The 16,655-nt window shown below is 52.4% G+C and overlaps 1 protein-coding gene across 1 annotated transcript; it reads right to left on the bottom strand.

Moving 5' to 3' along the window:
• Positions 1–1,402: 1,402 nt before the first annotated feature.
• TGFB3 (transforming growth factor beta 3) lies at positions 1,403–15,592 on the bottom strand. The gene is made up of 7 exons (XM_065751853.1): positions 14,811–15,592; positions 9,544–9,707; positions 8,087–8,216; positions 6,494–6,601; positions 5,519–5,690; positions 4,906–5,059; positions 1,403–2,534 (listed from the first exon to the last, which is right to left on the bottom strand). Exons 1-7 carry the CDS (start codon positions 15,529–15,531, stop codon positions 2,376–2,378), a joined length of 1,608 nt encoding a protein of 535 aa, XP_065607925.1. The 5' UTR covers positions 15,532–15,592; the 3' UTR covers positions 1,403–2,375.
• Between the last annotated feature and the right edge of the window lie 1,063 nt (positions 15,593–16,655).

The following is a 16,655-nucleotide window of genomic DNA, read 5'->3' as shown; positions in this document are numbered from 1 at the left end:
TTGGATGGGCAGCAGAGCCAGCACAGGGCTCACGAGGAACAATGACCGAAGAACAGACTGTAGCTTGTAAACCAAAACCTCCCCAGGGGCTGCTGCTGCTAAAAGGAGATTAGAGAGAATTCCTGTGCCAACTGGCATCTGGATTTCCCTCTCCCTCCCCTCCCCAGTGCAGCCACTAAATTTCTGGGCTGTCTATCAGCATGGTAGTGTAGCTACAGTGCGCTTACCTGCTCCCTCCCTTGGCAGGCATGGGCTTGGAGAGCTGCACAGCAATACAGCGCTGCAGGGCTGATCAGAGCAGTACTTTTCATCATTACACCAACAAGACAGGTCAAAGAGCCCCAGGGAGATGAAAGGGATAAAGCTGAGCATTGGGGAGTGTCTCTCTCAGAGCATGTGTGCCCCAGCCAAAATGTCATGCAGGCTGGCAGGCTCCCTCTGCTGTCCCACCCTTGCTGATCTTGCCAACTGGTGATGGAGGAGGAGAGTTGTTTATGGGTGTACTGAGATGTTTGAGATGTTACGGCAGCATCGTGGCAAGGTGTATGGAAGCAGCCACTGAGGTGCAGGAGCAGACCAGGAGCTGCATTCCAAGCTGACCATGCAGAGCCCTGGCCACAAGCAATTAAGTTGTTCCATATCGTGACATTCAACTGCTGGGGACCAGGAAGTGGGAGGGGACAGGCAGGAACTTCTGTGGCCTTTAGAACATTAAGTAGTTGTGGTTGAAGGAGAGGCAGCCTCTGGGTCTCATCTGACGTGCAAGCAAGTACTAGAGGTTTGTAATTTTCAGAGTATCTGTGGCTGAAAAAAGCACACTTTTTTAAAAGCAGTACGTTGATTACTTGCCAGGGTCACATCTGTGAACATTTAATAAGCGTATGAAATGTTCATGGTAAATCTGAGGGGGCTGGCCTCTGTGTACAAGTCTGTACTGGCAGAACTTATATATTCCAATGAATGTATGATTTTTGTCAGCTGTGACAACTATAATGGTCTGATTATTTAAACAGTACTCTTGGAAGTATTTTATATTTGAAGGGTCCTTTATGTGAATCTATCCAAGTCAGATGCCAGAGGTGACGCATCTGTCTGAGGGACATGGGAAGGACAGGGCACATACACAGCAGACACTATTTGAAGGTACAATGGAATTTCCATTCTGAGCTCTCTGGCTGACCTAAATTCTGCCCATTTCTTTAAAGAGATATTCAGGAAAAGGGAAAGATTTTAAAGTGACCAAGTATGCTACAACAGTAGCAGTTTAAAAACCACCAACAACAAAACAGAAAAAAACCATCCAACCCTTCAAAAACTTCCTTGTGAGAAAAAAAAACCAAACATAAAACAGACCATCTCCCCCCAAAAAATATTTATTTTTACAATGTTTTTGAGATTAATATTTCTTTTTTTTTTTTTTTTTTTTTAAGTCTCGGCAGGTGAGGCCTGGGCCACACTGAGATCATCGTGCACAACTCCCCAAAGCACCTCACAAACCACAGCAGACAAAGGGTCCTCAGGGTGTTACCAGATGATGAGTGAATGGCTCCAAAATCCAGGTACCCCCAGATAATGCTCTTGCCCTGACCTGACCCAGAAACCATCTTTCAGAAACTCCAGAAATGGAAAAGAGCTGAATAGAGACATCAGACTTTGTAAAAATGGACTCAGCACCCTCTTTGCTTGTCTTTGCCCACCCTCAGCAGGCTGAATGGGAGCCTTGCAGATTGCATTTGAAAACCAATAGCCAGGATCTGCCAGCTGAAGTTACAGGTCTGGCAGAAACACAATTATGGTTACACGCCTCCTGGATCACAGTTCTGAGGAACACAAGTCTGTCTGTATCTCTGAGCCTCTCTTCTCTGAGCAGCTTCTCTGCTTGGTGCATTTTCTTTCTCTAAAGAAAAATCCAGGATTTTCTCTTGCACGAGGGAAAACCTTTGTAATTCTTCAGGCCAGTGGGGAGGGCAGAGGTCCCAAAGGAGTTACAGCAAGAAGAGGAAACATTTCCCCATTTCCAATCCCTCCTTTCAACTGCTCTTTCTCATTCCTTGCCTTCCCATTTCAACTACTCAGCATTCAAACACACAGCAGTTCCTTCACTCTGTCCTTCTCTTCTGCATCAACTGTCCAGTCATTTTGGAGTGTGGTCTTTGTGTCATCAAAGTAACTCCCAGAGGCAATGTGACACTGGCAACAAGACCGAGAAGTGTTCCAGAAGAGATTCCCAAGGACTGCCAGACCCGAAGCCACAGGGTTTAGCACTTGGCATTCTGCATGCATAGTCTCTGACCCCCAGTTCCTTTTGTGCTAGCCTTGGAGCAGAATGGGTGCTGGCAGTTTCTCTCTCGGCTTTGGGCAGCCCAGGGTGCCTTTCAGCTGCACTTGCAGGATTTCACCACCATGTTGGAAAGCTGCTCCACTTTGGGTGTCCTCCCAACATAGTACAAGATGGTGAGTGGCTCCAGGTCCTGTGGGACGCAGCAGGGTGAAGCAGATGCCTCAGGGTTCAACGTGTTGTACAAGCCCAGCACCTGTGGAAACAAATGTAAACGTAGTGACAAAGTCAGGAATCCATTTAACTTGGTTGAGAAAGGAAGGTACTGCAAGCCCACAGGTCTCCGAAGTATTTTGACCGTGCTCATCAGGGGCATTTCCCTGATGTGACTAATATTCTCATCACGTCCTGACCATGGCCTGCTCCTGCCCAGGCCTGATCCAGAGCCTTTTCCTTTTTAATTGTACAATGTAGACTGTGTCTGATGCCTAAGGGTGGAAGAAGTACAAGCAGTTCACTCCCTTAATCTCTAATTTGGTACAGTGGATAGTGCTACTACTTCTTGTAAGAAGTCAGGGTGTAACCAGCCTGGGGCTGCGTTGTCTTTGGTTCCATTACAGAAACCAGAACAAAGAAAATCAATGCTGCTTATTTCAACCAGCATCTCTAGATAGCGCTGGATGGATGCCCGTCCTCTCCAGTAGCCACAGTTCCCTCTCAGCTTTGAACTGTCTGATGCTTTCTTTCTCCACTCCATCCTCCAAGTCATTACACTGCAATGCTGGAGCCAGGACAGCATCCTGTGGGACCCCACTGGCTTCTTTCTCCCAGCTGGCCCCAGCCCACAGACAACTGTACACTCCAGCCATGTAACCGCAATGAAAGAGCTGCCATGTGTCTTCCCAGAGGAGGCTGCTCTTCAGTGGTAAGCAACATCTTGATCTGTGGGGGTAAGACACGATCTCACCTGTGCTACTGTTGGTTCCTAGCACCCATCTGGGTTAAATTACAGGGTCGAGCTCATTGACTGTTAGTGTCTGAGAGTGGGAGGTGCTAAGGAGACATTCTGTTCTATGGCAGAAGCCCTCTGGGATACTGAATAAAGGTAGAGGCTGTACCACGTGGGTACCATGTGCACTGGGGCTGCTGTACTCAATGGAGACAGTGGGTTAAAGAGACTGGTGAGAAATGTGATTTTCACCATGTTTTTCCTAGGTGGTGCTGGCAAGCTGTCAGCAGCTGTATTATTCTGAAGCTTGCTGGGATCACTCAGCTGACTTTAGCACTTGATTTCCCTTCTTGCTCAATAAGAGAACATTAGGAATCGTATTAAAATCTCACTTGTGTTCATTCAGTTCAGTATCTGTATAGTAGTTCAGTGGGTAGGGATGGTGATAGGAGGATGGTTGGACTAGACGATCTTGTAGGTCCTTTCCAACCTAATGAACCTATGAACCTATCTATTAGAGTTCTCAGGTCTGATGCATACATGTTACCTCTCCTAAGCTATTCATTCACCTGCCCTGTCTCGTGCTTCACACCCAGCGCCTGTCCTCTCCTTCATTCCCTGACATCTACTCCCACTAACAGCAGTCTTTTAGCTTCACCAAGCTTTGCTGCTGTGCAGATTCTTTAAGCTGACAAGAAAATGTTAGCATCTTTCCTGTGGTATAATCTCTTCCCAGTTAACTGTTCTTCAGCTAAATCTGTTTCTTCTAGAAAATTTTTAATGAAACCTGAAGCTGATTCGCTGTGAGCTGTTGCCATGTCTGGCTTGCTGCCTTTTCTCTTCTGCAGACAATAGCCCAGGATTCATCTCAGGCTTTTCTTGCTTAGGAATGGACTGTCTGCTCATTAGTCTGCGTTCTCCTCTTGGTTCTTCTTCCATGGCCATGCTTTTTCTATCGCTTTTGTTTTTTGCTCAAGACAGTAGCAAAGCTCAGGTGGTATTCTTCCAGAAGACTGCCCAACTTAAACAGAAGTTACATTTAAGTTACCTGAAAATATTTGCTTTTTGCCAGTTTTACTCATTGATTTCACTACCTTGTGGGTTCCCAATCCACACTCTGCCAGGTGGGATTTACACAGCTGGAAAGAATGCCGATGCAGAAAAGGGAAGCTTGCTGCATAGCCATGTTCACTTGGAAATGGGCTGCCATTCCCTTCTGGGCTACAGCTGCCCCTGTGGTAGTAGGCAGCAGGCGTGTGCCATAGCTCAACAGTTTTGCACACCGTGTGCAGAAAATTCCACTGCCAAGTGAAAACTAGAGGAAAAAATTGTGCAGAATATAACCACCAGAGTTGGATGTTTTATCTGAACAATTAACACTGACCACTACCAAATGTACCCTAAGTCCTGCTGTTTCCCCATCTCATAGAAGAGACTGCATCGTTCTCCTTAACATTTTCCTGGACACATGGACTCAGTACTGGCTCCATAGGAAGACCATTTCTCCCTGCTGAACTACTCAGACTCTTTCCTGCAATTTCCTTGTAGTTTTTTTTTTTTTTTTTTTTTTTTGCAGGTATTGATCTGAACTGCTTCTGCTGCTTTGATGAAACCAAATGCCATGAGACTGAGGGAGGAAAGGGGCAACAGGGCCACAAGGATGATATGCTGGATGTACCGTGCTATGAGTGGTGTCTGCACTGCGGAGGTACGGACAGGGGCCCGAACAGAAGTTTGCAAAATAGCCTTTAGGCTCGTGGACCCATTTCCAGCCCAGGTCCTGTCGGAAGTCGATGTAAAGACGACGCACACAGCAGTTCTCCTCCAGGTTCCTGAAACACAGAATGGACATGCAGTGAATCTGAAGAGGGACCTTTCCATGCTTGCATGAAGCACCTTCCAAAGCAAAAGGACCAGGACTAGTATTGCCCAGTGGGATATATGGTGTTCACCTGCACTGGGTGCTGAGGAGTAGCAAAGGCCAGCAGATCTGCAACTTGGCACTGCTCATACATACTGCTACGCAGTTCAGGCACTGGCCTGGTCCTTGCCCAGGCTGTACTGCAGGAGGCTGATCACAAGCCTCCCTCTAGTCAGAAACTCAGCCAGAAGAGCCTTCTGGGCCATCCCCTTCTTGGAAGCCACAAGGAGCATCAGCTAAGCTGCACTGCTCACATGGTCCCTGCAGTACCACGGTGACTTGCAGCCCCCTTGGCAGGTTCTGCCTTGCCTGATGATGTGAAGTCCCAGCTCAGGCATGGGAGCTGGCCACTGGCAAGATTCTCACTTACCGGAAGCAGTAGTTGGTATCCAGGGCCCGCTTCTTTCTCTGGCCTCCCAGCGTTGGGCTCTCCAGGCGATGTGGGGGTAACATCATCAAGATGAGGTGGGGATTATGCAAGTCCTTCTGCTTCTTCAGGCGCCCCAAGTCCCCACGGCCATAGTCATCCTCACTGTCAATGCCTTCAGACAGAAACAGATGTCCACATCAATATGGAAGTGAAGGATGCAATAAGACTTTCCAGTGTGCTTAATACCCTCTGCCTGCCCTGAACCAGGGCAAAAGAGACTCAGCCACCACGTGTACTCACTCTGGGACTTCTTCCTTCCTAGGGAACTCTTAACTCCTAGTGAATCTGACTGCTGCAGGCCTGAAACAGAGACCTGTGGGCCACCTGTTTTACCATCTGCAAACTGCTGGTGGGGCCATTAATCCATCACACTCACTCCTGGCTTCAGTCCCAGGACAGGCAAGAAGATGAATGGTTTAAAGAAGATGTCAGATCATTGGCACTCTGCAGAACAGCCTCAGAAATGGAGCCTGTGGGGGCCAGTGGCTGCAGCCCAGGGCTGCAAGCCAGGAGGTTCCTATGTTTTAGGCCAGCCAAGCCACTGACTCTCTAGGCTACCTCACACAGGATGCCTTACTTCCTTGTGTTTCAGTCACCCTAACTGGAAAGCAAAGCCTCTGCAAAAATCTGAGAATGCATCAAGCTGAACTTCTCAGAGAGACACTCAAATACAAAATGATTCCTTTTCACAGAAACGCATGTAAACCTCACCCAGAGTGCACATTTTTCTCACTTCTAACCTAGGTACAAAGTGGGTATACTCACAAGGTCAACATGCAAACCCAGTGGTGTATGCTTTAAGACAAATGTTGTGAGGGGTAGAATCCTCAAATATGCAAAGGAAGACGTATTTTTTTTTTCCAGACACTCCTGGCTTTCCCTCCAATAGCCTCCCCAAGCCCAGCTCTTTATCACCTTTGAATTTGATCTCCAAGACTTCATGCAAATTCTCCAAGATGTCCCCATTGGGCTGAAAAGTATGGCAAGGGCAGTGTATGCTGATTTCCAGGCCAAGGTTGGACTCTGCAAAAAAAGGAGAGGACTCTGAAAAGCAGTATTCCTCAGCTAGAACAGCTCCCGATACAGGGAAGCTCCACAGAGGGGGATCAGTCTCAAAGTGAAGGATGCTCTCTTTGGGAAACAGGAGCTGACTTAGAAAGGAGAATGGGAAGCAGAATCATGTGGCTTCACTTGTGCCAAAAGCCACGCTCTTGCTAAAGGGAGCTTCCTGGGCAGGTGAGAAGGGTGTTTCTGGTTACATTTTTTAGGCTATTCAGCATCCAAAAGCATTTGTGAGCTTTGAGGAGTTCCACTAGAAAGAAAGTAACTATTTTGCAGAGTTGGTCTGTGGTGCGTGTCTGTGTTGAATCAAATTTGCCACCCTCAGTACCTGTCTACTATCTGGCTTCTGCTTAGTGTCAGGAGGAGAGATCTGAGAGTAACTGAGTTGGATGTGGACAAGTAATTTCACTGGAAGCCTTTTTCTCAGCAGCTGCAGCCTCCTGTTTTGCTGAACTGCTAGTGGTCTCGCAGACTTTCCAGAGGCAAGTCTATTTTCGTAATAACTTCCTGGACCCATCATGCTGTGTGGGCCTGACCCATGGAACCCACGGCTCTTATGAAAGCTCCTTTTCTATGTTGTGTCATGAATTAAAACATCTGGCTCCCTGGGGCACTGACAAGGAGCCTAGCACCTTTTCTCCTAAGCACCATATCCGATGTGTGTCAGTGTGCGCCTGCCCAGAGCTCACCGCAGTTCCAGCGCTGAACTCCAGCCATCGGGACACAACTGGGACTGCTTCAAAGAGGAGGAGCCTACAGGCTCACAGCTTACCCTTCCAGGGAGCAGCTGCTTGCCAGTGCCTGCATTCCAGTTTTCAGTGGCACCTAGCTTCTATCTGTGAGGCCAGTCCAGTGGTGAGTCACAGTGCCCATGCTCCAGCTGTGAATGGGGGCAGTGTTCTTGCAGGGAGCTGCCCCATAACTATCTGCTGGGCTGCCCAGTGGTGGCAGAGGTATGTTCTGTCTAGGTGTGTCGGCCTCTGGTATTTCCTCACCTTTATACCTGCCAAGCTGTAAACAGCTAAAGAAATCAAGATCCTTGCTGTTCTTCCCTAATACATTTTCTCTATCCCATAAGAAAATTACACCAGAGCAGTCCTCATTTTCTGTGTGTTACAAGTGATAGGTTAGACCAGCAGACAGATTCCTCTGGGCTTTAGAATCAAAGAACCAAAATAAGTGTCTTCCTGAGAACAATTTCCTCCTCCAGAGAATGAGATCCTACTCTGACTCAGCCCCCAGAACTACGCAGTGGGTACTCCAGACAGAGCTAGGAAAGGAGAAAATGCTACACACAGCTCTCTGGGGGAAGGCGTGTTCTCAACCTGAAAGCTGCCCAATATTTAAGTGTCGCTCCTACAGAAACAGGAGTGGGAAGACACTCCTGACAACACTGATCCACATTTCTACGGATGCCATCACACCCAGTCCAGCTGAGACCCGTACCTCTGTGCAGGAGCCACTCGCGCACGGTCTCCGTGACATCAAAGGACAGCCACTCCGGGGAGCCCCGCGTCTGCACATTCCTGCCACTGAGGTAGCGCTGCTTTGCTATGTGCTCATCCGGCCGCAGGATCTGCGTTAGAAGGAGCGGTGCAGAGAGTGAGCCACTGTTGTGCATAAGGAAGGCACAGCCCTGTGTCCTTCCTCCACAGCTTGCTACAAATTCAAAAGGTGAGTCCCAGCACGCATGACACCGGGAATACCCTGGCACACTGCAGGGACATCCTTCACAACCAAGCTATTTCTCCAGCCCGTATTTCTGGGTCCTAAGCAGCTCACCTCTCAGCCTTGTTTCAGGGTGCATATTCAGAAGCAAAAGTATACAGTGATAGATCTAGCGGGTGGTTTTGTTTCTCAACATGAGCCTGAATTTCAGAGAATATCAGTAGGTAAATGAGCATCTAGCCATGGGTCCCTTGCCCAACAAGTCTCTCGAGTCCTGCGAAGTGGTATTTTCATGTGTTCTCCACACTTCAGCAGCTATCAACACACTGGGGTGGATCAAGTTTGGAGAACTCATCCCCTGCTCTGACATCCCATTTCCAGACAGACACCGACAGCCTGTGCGAAGTGCTCCTTGCTGCAGGACCCCGGGTTCTTCCCACACAACACAGCCTGCAGAAAAGCTCTGGGATTGCCTGCTAGCAATTGTTATCACCTGTTAGCTGGAAAACTGCTCTGCCTTTTAAAGCTGAATTCCAAGCAGACCTTAAGAGCAAACAGCCAAAGGGCAATTTCAGCTGCATTGTTACTGCATAGCAGACAGACAGCAGCCTGTGGGAATATGCTGCCTGGATGCTGGACTGCACCATTAGCTGTGTGATCCAGCCTGGTCGGAGACTGCTTCCAAACCTGAACCGGACCTTATCTTGCCAGTGGACACCAAGGATTCAAACCAAATTCCAGATAAGCACCTGAGCTAAAGGTGGCAGGAATTGTCCCCACAGAACTGCTGACAAAAGGAACACTGAAACCAAGCACTTCTTTTCCAGTAAGTCTGTGAAAGTCAGAGAGCTCCACCCATTGGATTAGCACCAACTGTACTGTACTGCTACAGTCAGAGGAACAACTCTGCCAAGGGACTCAGGCATGCAGGAGTGACAGAAGGGTCAGGACTTCTCTGCTGGTGAGGGGATCCTCTTCCAAACCCTTCTCAGTATAGGAAAGAGCTACATAAGCCACAGTACCCAGAACATCTGGGCCACGTGAGTGGGGAAAAGGACAGCACCACTCTGAAACAGGAAAAAATGTGTCTGTATCTCTGTTTATATGCTGGAAGAAGTCTGGAGCAAAGTATGGGATCTCTTCTCCCTCTCATCTGTGGCCTTGCACCCGGAAGCTGGGGGAGTCACTAGGGAACCAAGCTATTGTGGCCTGAGGCAGGCGAGAAGGATACTCACCTGGAAGAGCTCAATGCGCTGCTCACTGCGCTTGGAGCTCGGGTTGGGCACACGCAGCACCCGGAACTCAGCTCGAAACAGGTTGGTGCTGTTCTTCTCTGCTGAGGACACGTTAAAGCGGAACACATTGGATGTGACACCTTTTGGACAAATGCCCAACTCATCTAGGAGAAAAAAAAGAGGGAAAGGCTAAGAATTTCAGGCCAGGGGTGACTGAGAAAAAGCTTCCAGCTAAACGTCTCACCACCTTATGGTTTGGTTGTCTGGCTAAAGAGATGGCAGGAGGAATTAACTCTAATTTGCTCCATGTTGAAATGTTTCGAAAATCTTCCCACCACCGCCACCATTATTTCAATACTACAAGCCAGAGAATCAGTAGAGACCAAGCACAGTATTCTTAATTCTGACTCTTCCAACTCTACCCATCAAACATTGGTAATGCTTGTAAGTTTCCTATGTTTGTCAACTCCAACCAGGCCAAGGGGACAGCCTCCTTTGCTCCTTGTGAGGCCCATTCCCAATAACCACAATGGTGTAACTCTGTGCTAATGCTGGAGATGTGAAGCCACACAAAAATCTATCTTGTTACAGGAGACAACATCAAGGTCTGTAATGAAAACCAGAGAAGTGTCCACAAAGTTTGGTGAGGCAGTAGAACAGGCTGCCCAGAGATGTGGTAGATGCTCCATCCCTGGAGACAGTCAGGCTGATGGGCCTCTGAGCAACCTGATCGAGCTGCAAGCATCTCTGCTCATTGCAGGGAGTTGGATTAGATGGCCTTAGAGGGTTTCTTCCAAGTCCAACAATTCTGTGATATGTATGAGGTACAGTAGATATCTTGAGAGCAGTGACTCTCCAGTGTTTACTAAAGGAACTGGGCTGTAAGGTCAATTCTCACTCATGACCCGGAGGAGGAATTCATGGAGTTCTTTGGGGACAGAGGCCGCTGCGAGGCCTGCAGAGATCAGATGCATGGCAGGAAATAGCACAGCAAGGCTCTGCCTGGATGCGTGCCTGCTGAGCAGAAAAATACACTTCACAGATGCCCAAAAAGAAAGTGGGCAAAAACCACAAGATTTCCTCAAGAGAAAATGAGCATCTCTTCATTGGAACCATTTTGGTCCCATGGAAAAGACGGTGCTGCTCCTCTCCTGTTTACCTCTCGTAGCCTTTGAGGCTATAGCATCATCTAGGCTTTAAGGCTTCTTGCAGGCAAGGCACAGCAACTCCTGCTCTACAACCACATGCAGATCTGTTTGCAGTCCTGCAGAGCCTCTCATATGACCTCTGGCTGTTCTCCAAGGCAACACGAGGCTCTCATGTCAGCTGATATTTGTGTTTTTTGTTTTTATAATTAAAAACAAAACAGTAAAACAATAAAAGCACACACACAAAAAACACTTTTTCTGAGCCACAGTTCCAGCCTGTGACAGATAGGCTAGAAGACCTGGCAACGCTGGAATTGCGTTCCTGGAGCTGCCCCCTGTCTTCAAAGCACCCATGTCCCACAGAAACAAGTTCTGAAGATGAGCTAGTGGTGGAACAGCATCTGAGAACACAGGCTCATCTCTCATGCCAAATTCTGCTTTGAGTAACAGTCATTCTTCTTCTGGAGTCAGTGCTGATGAAGCTGAAGGTCTTCCTCTTGTGCTACACCCAGATTCAGCAAGTGGGAGCCTGCCAGTCTTCTTAGGAACCTAAAGTTTTACTCAATAAGCTAATGACCAGATGCTCATACTGAAATTTGTTTTAAGGCTTTTTGCCATACCTACTATCAAATGGAACAGCTTTTCCATCCGTGAACATCTCTGCCTGCTGTTAAGGATGGGGATTTTTGCAGCCCCAGGAGACCAAACCCCTTGCAGCCACAAGCTGGCACGCTCAGCCCAAGAGCCCTACAGCACAGAGTGCACTGAGCTGCAAGAGGACACCTGCTGCGGGGACTCCACAACTGCCATCGGTTTTGTGCCGCAGATAAGCACAGACCATTGAGCTCAGATCTCATTATGTGCCCAAGGGCATATTTCTCGCTGAAGTCTAACACAGCTAACGTTCTGTCAGATCTAGGTGGGTACCGTGTTTTAATTCCCCCTTAAGCTGTTTTGTAATGCTTGCCCTATAAATAGTGCTGTTAACAGCCTGCCCTTCCATTTCTGAGCTGACAGCTTGTCCATGAGGGGGTGTCCCACCAAATCATCAGAAGTGCCTCCAGATCAGACCGGTGGCCAGCGTGGCCCACAGACCGTTTACAATGTTGGCACTTTTATCTGATTATCTATTTAGAGACTCCAAATCTGGTCCTACACAGCAGAGTGCAGAGAGGCAAAAATCATTTATTGTTCTTCAGCTCCTTATATTTTTTGGCTCAGTGAGGCAGCCATGCTAATAAGAAATGGATGGCTGCCTTCTGTATTCCCTGGATATCATCACACTGCCTCCTACCTACTTCCAATGGTGTTTTGGAGACCTTCCTGCTGGAAACAGTAAGAGTTATTTTCCCTTCCCTAAAGCAGCAGCTGGGAACAAGCCCCCTGTGATGGGGGAGATAGAGCTGCTGTTTCATTCTGAAATGAAAGGTCAGAAGGCCTGCCTCACATAGCCAGATGTCCAGAACACGGCCCTCGCTCTCAGAAAGATCTCTGCTTTTTGAGCAAAATCCTTATGCTAAGAAGTCAGAGGTATGCACAGCTAAGTGATGTTTTCAGGAAACTCTGTCCAGTCCCAGCTCAGAGTGCGTTAATCACCTCAGGATGTGGAACTGCTCAGATACCAGCAAAGAACAAAGCCTAGAAGCAATATTCCTTCAAGCTCCTCCAATCCACAACATTCAGTGTCTGTAAGAAAGCCAAGAGAAGGAAATCGTGCCACCCATGTACCTATAGCAGTCTGCCAGACATGACAGGCTGTATCTTCATGATCAGTCTTCCTGACTGTGGATCCCAGCTAGCCACTGAGCTGCTGACGGAACAGATGATGGGACCAGCAGTGCCTTGGAGTGGAGGATGGGACACATGGAGCATGGTCTCTGGGAATTCCCCTCTTCCTGTCACTGCTGTCAGGGAGGTGCAGGCTCTCCACGTGCCACCAGTCCCACATGGCCGCTGATCCTGGCAGGCCTGAAGACAGCTGACTGCTGTCTGCTTGGAGTTTGATGTCAGGGAAGGGCTGGCTGGCTGCAGGCCAGCATCACCTCACTCCGTGCCACACCACTGCTACTGAAAGGTGCTTAATGTCAAAGCTGCACAACTCAGGAGGAAAAACAGATCCTTCTGAACTTTGCAGGCAGCAGGTTTGGAGGGAAAGTGTGCTTGGCCCAAAGACCCACGTCTCTAAATTGCCCTCTCTCTTATGTTAGCTTGGGAGATGGCATAGTTTTTCCCCAGAAGGTGAGTAAAGCCACCAGCAGGACCACTGCAGAAGCTTTCTGTGGTTGAATCCAACCCCCATGAGGTGAATGGCTAGTTGAGAGGGAGCTACACGTTCCTTGTAATTCAGTGTGTCTCAGAGGCACGGCAGGAAGACGATTCCCTGAGTCACCCAGCAGCCTAGACTGGGGACAGAGACCGGCTCCTGGAAGTCCTTCCTTCCTTCCTTCCTTCCTAGAAGGACTGGGCTCTCCCCACTGCTATTTTTGCTCCTCAGCTTTCCTCACTGTTGGGCCTTAAGTTTTGGAGAAAGATAAGTTCTCTGAGCCAACAAACTGCTTAACTAATACTCTGGAGCTAGAACAGTTCGTGCACGCGCGCACATTTCGAACTCATCTGTATCATCCTCAGTTCCCTCAATGGAGCCGTCCTCCCCTTCCCCCAGAGGAGCCTGGCTTTGGCTCCAGCTGCTCTGAGATCACCACCTGGCACAGTGACAGAGCCATGGGAAAGTTGAACGTCAGCCACTTCTGCAGACACGAGGCCAAACTCAGCCACGGTGTATGCGACGAAACTCCCCAGGTTTGAAGAGAAATACATCTCCCAACACCACAGCCTACCTGGGGCTGGCCTGTGACCAACCCTAACATCCCCTCTTCTCTGGGCAGAGGGGGTGCCCAGAATGCAGTCTCAGCACAGCATGGGCTCACTGCTCAGTGCCTTGCTGTAGCACCACAGAGACCAGGGCAGGCCCATTCATTTCCAAAGGTATAGCGAGGTTACCCTGCACGTGGTGGACAATGGCTAAGTTCACATGAGTTTCCTCGCAGCATCCACTCCCGTCCCACGCTCTTCTCACACCATCTTGCTGTTCCTCCCCACTGCTCCTCACACACATCCTCCTCCTCCCTCTTCCCTCTCCTCTGTATTCACTACCCACCGCTGTGCTTTCCAGTTTCCTCTTTCAAAGCACACCAGCTCACATCATCAGTGTTATTTTGCACAGGCGTGTATTTTTAGAGTTTCAGAACCCTTTGGTGAGTCAAAATTACTGAAATATAGGAAAATTGCAAATACTCCGTGCGCTTTCTGTTCCTGGAGTCTGGGCACCTCCTGAACTGAGGGCTAATCATATAACCATATGGAGCGCAGTCTGCTAGAGATTAAGTGAAATTCGTTGCATTACCACATCGCAGCTCTGATTCCAGCTCATCGTATGTCAAGATTAACATAAACCTGGCAGAGGAGCCGCATTCTGGGGTTGCAAGCACCAAGTCCCAACTCCACCCCAGGGCTGCCGGCGCCGAAATCATGTCCCCATCACGAGGGAACACCCTGGAGGATGTTGCGACTCTGTGCCCACCAACATCATCCCATCCAAAGGGATTCTAAGCGCAGACAGAAGGGATCGCTAGTGCCTACATCTGCTCTGCATCTGCAATCTACCCGGGGTTTCTGTCTGCTCGCCCTCCGACTTCGCATCTGCATCTGCTCAGCTCCCGCACCTGAATTCGCTTAGTGCCTGCATCTGGCCCCACTCACGTGCTCTGCACCTGCTCCACATCTGTCCGTTTCCTCAGCGGCTGCGCTCCTCAGGGCGTCCCCGCGCATCCCGGCTCTGCACCTGCTCAGCACCCCCGCCGCTCGCGGAGCGGCGCGCCGCACGCAGGCTCCTTCCGCCGAGCGCCTTCCCCGAGCCGGGCACACCGCGCACCGCCGCGGAGGGCTCCGACCGCCCGCTCCTCCCCCGGCAGAGCCTCGCTCCCCGCTGCCCCCGCGCTCAGCCCCAGAACCGCACCGCCCCCTCCCGCAGCGCGACGCCGGCGCTCCGGACGCGGGCTCGCGCCGCGAGTGCCCGATTCCCCCGGCCTCCCCTCCGGGCGCGGCGCGCCGGGCGCTTACTGTGCTCGGGGAGGCCCTGGATCATGTCAAATTTATGGATCTCTTTGGCATAGTATTCGGACTCGGTGTTCTCCTGCGAGCAGCTCTCCTCCTTCTCCTCCTCCATCTCCTCCAGCAGCTCGCGGGTGCTGTTGTAGAGCGCCAGGATCTGGTAGGGCACGTGAGCCGGCCCCACGCTCTCCGGGGGGCTGGTGAGCCGCAGCTTGCTCAGGATCTGCCCCCGGATGGCCTCCACCCGCTTCTTCTTGATGTGCTCGAGGTCCAAGGTGGTGCAGGAGGACAGCGCGAGGCTCACGGTGGCGAAGCTCAGCAGCGAGAGCAGCACCAGAACCCTTTGCGCGTACATCTTCATGTGCGAGGGGGCGGCGGCGGAGCCGCCGGGGAGAGCCCCCCGGGCGGCGGCGTGCGGCGGGCGCGGGGTCCCGGGCGGTGCTCCGGCGGCGGCCTCCCCAGATCCCGCGGGCTGGGGCTTGGCGCGGAGGTGCATGAACTCACCGCGCCGCGCGCGACTCACGACTTCCAGGAAGAGCTGGCAGCGCTCCGCCGGGGGAAGCGGCCGGCGCCGTGCCTCGCCGCGCCGCGCTCCTTCCCCATGCGCCGCCCCGCGCCCCGCGGAGCCGGGAGCGCCCCGCCGCGCCGCGCCGCCGCACGTGTCAGCAGCGGGCCGGGCCGCTCCGCCGCCGCCAGGGGAGCGCGGCGCCCGCCCCTCTCGCTGCACCATGCATGCCCCCGCCGCGTCCCGCGCCCTACATCACCGCGCCGCCCGCGGGCTCCGCCGGCCGAGCGCAGCGCCGCGCCCCGGCCCCGCCTGCACACTGCCCCGCCGCCGCGCTCGCCGCTGAAATTTTATACCTCCCTCCCGTGACGTCCCCGCGACGGGGCTCGCGCGGGGGAGGGAGCTCCAAGCCCGGCCTTCGCCCGCGGCGCCGCGCTGATGGCTTCAGCAGGCGAGCGGCGATCGCCGCCCTCCGCCGCCGCCTCCTCCTCCTCCTCCTCCTCCCGCTCCACCGCCGCCCCCCGCGCGGACGGCGGCGCCGGGCCCCCGCGCCTCGGGCTGGGCCCCTCCGACGTGGCCGACGCGGCCCCCGCGGCGGCGGCGCACGGGCGCCCCCTTCTGGCGGCGGACGGGCTCGGAGCCGGGCCCTTCGCGGTGGTCCGCCCGCTCCGCCCCTTTCCAGCGGCGAAATCGCTTTAAAAGTGGCAAAAATACCCCGAATAGTTTCCCGATGCGGTTTCTTTCCGAGAGCGGAGGGGAGGGGCCGGCGGCCCCGGAGGCGGCGGTGGGCGCTGGCGGCCCGCGGAGGGGTCCGGCAGGCAGGGTACCGTCCCCGGGCGCCCGCCCGGCCCAGGTCACGGGCTGGGATCCGCCCTTCAGGGCCCCGCGGGCTCCTCTCCCGCGCCTGGCTCCCCGCCTGCCCGCGGCATTGCCCGTCGCCCTCCTCCCGCACCCGGCGCTGCCCGCTGCTGGGGCCCACAGAGTGGCCGGGCGTGCCCTAGGGATGCTGAAGGTCGGCCCGACGGTCCCGTGGTCAGCGTGGTGCCTGCGGATGCACTTTCCCAGAGACGCTGACCCTGACCGGGAGCGTGGCCGGGCGCGGCCGCCCCGCCGGGGCAGCGTCCGCTCACAGCGCGGTGGGCACCCCTGCTCGAGCCGCGGCCGCCAGGTGCGGAAGAGGCTCTGCGGGAGCCCATAGGGCGGCTGGCAGCGTTGCGTCCGAGGGGTCGCGTCGTATTGGAGGCCACGCTGACCGGTAGCACTGATGGCTCTGGGCTGCGGCAGCCCACCTGCCGCAGTGCCACGTGGTGAGTTACTGGCCGGTGCAGAGATGGGAACGGCAGCTGTGG

Source organism: Cyrtonyx montezumae, unplaced genomic scaffold (assembly GCF_038088225.1).
Source record: "Cyrtonyx montezumae isolate F1298 unplaced genomic scaffold, pur_monq_1.0 scaffold_10, whole genome shotgun sequence".
NCBI classification, from domain to species: domain Eukaryota; kingdom Metazoa; phylum Chordata; class Aves; order Galliformes; family Odontophoridae; genus Cyrtonyx; species Cyrtonyx montezumae.
This window is presented reverse-complemented; position numbering and strand designations above follow the sequence as displayed.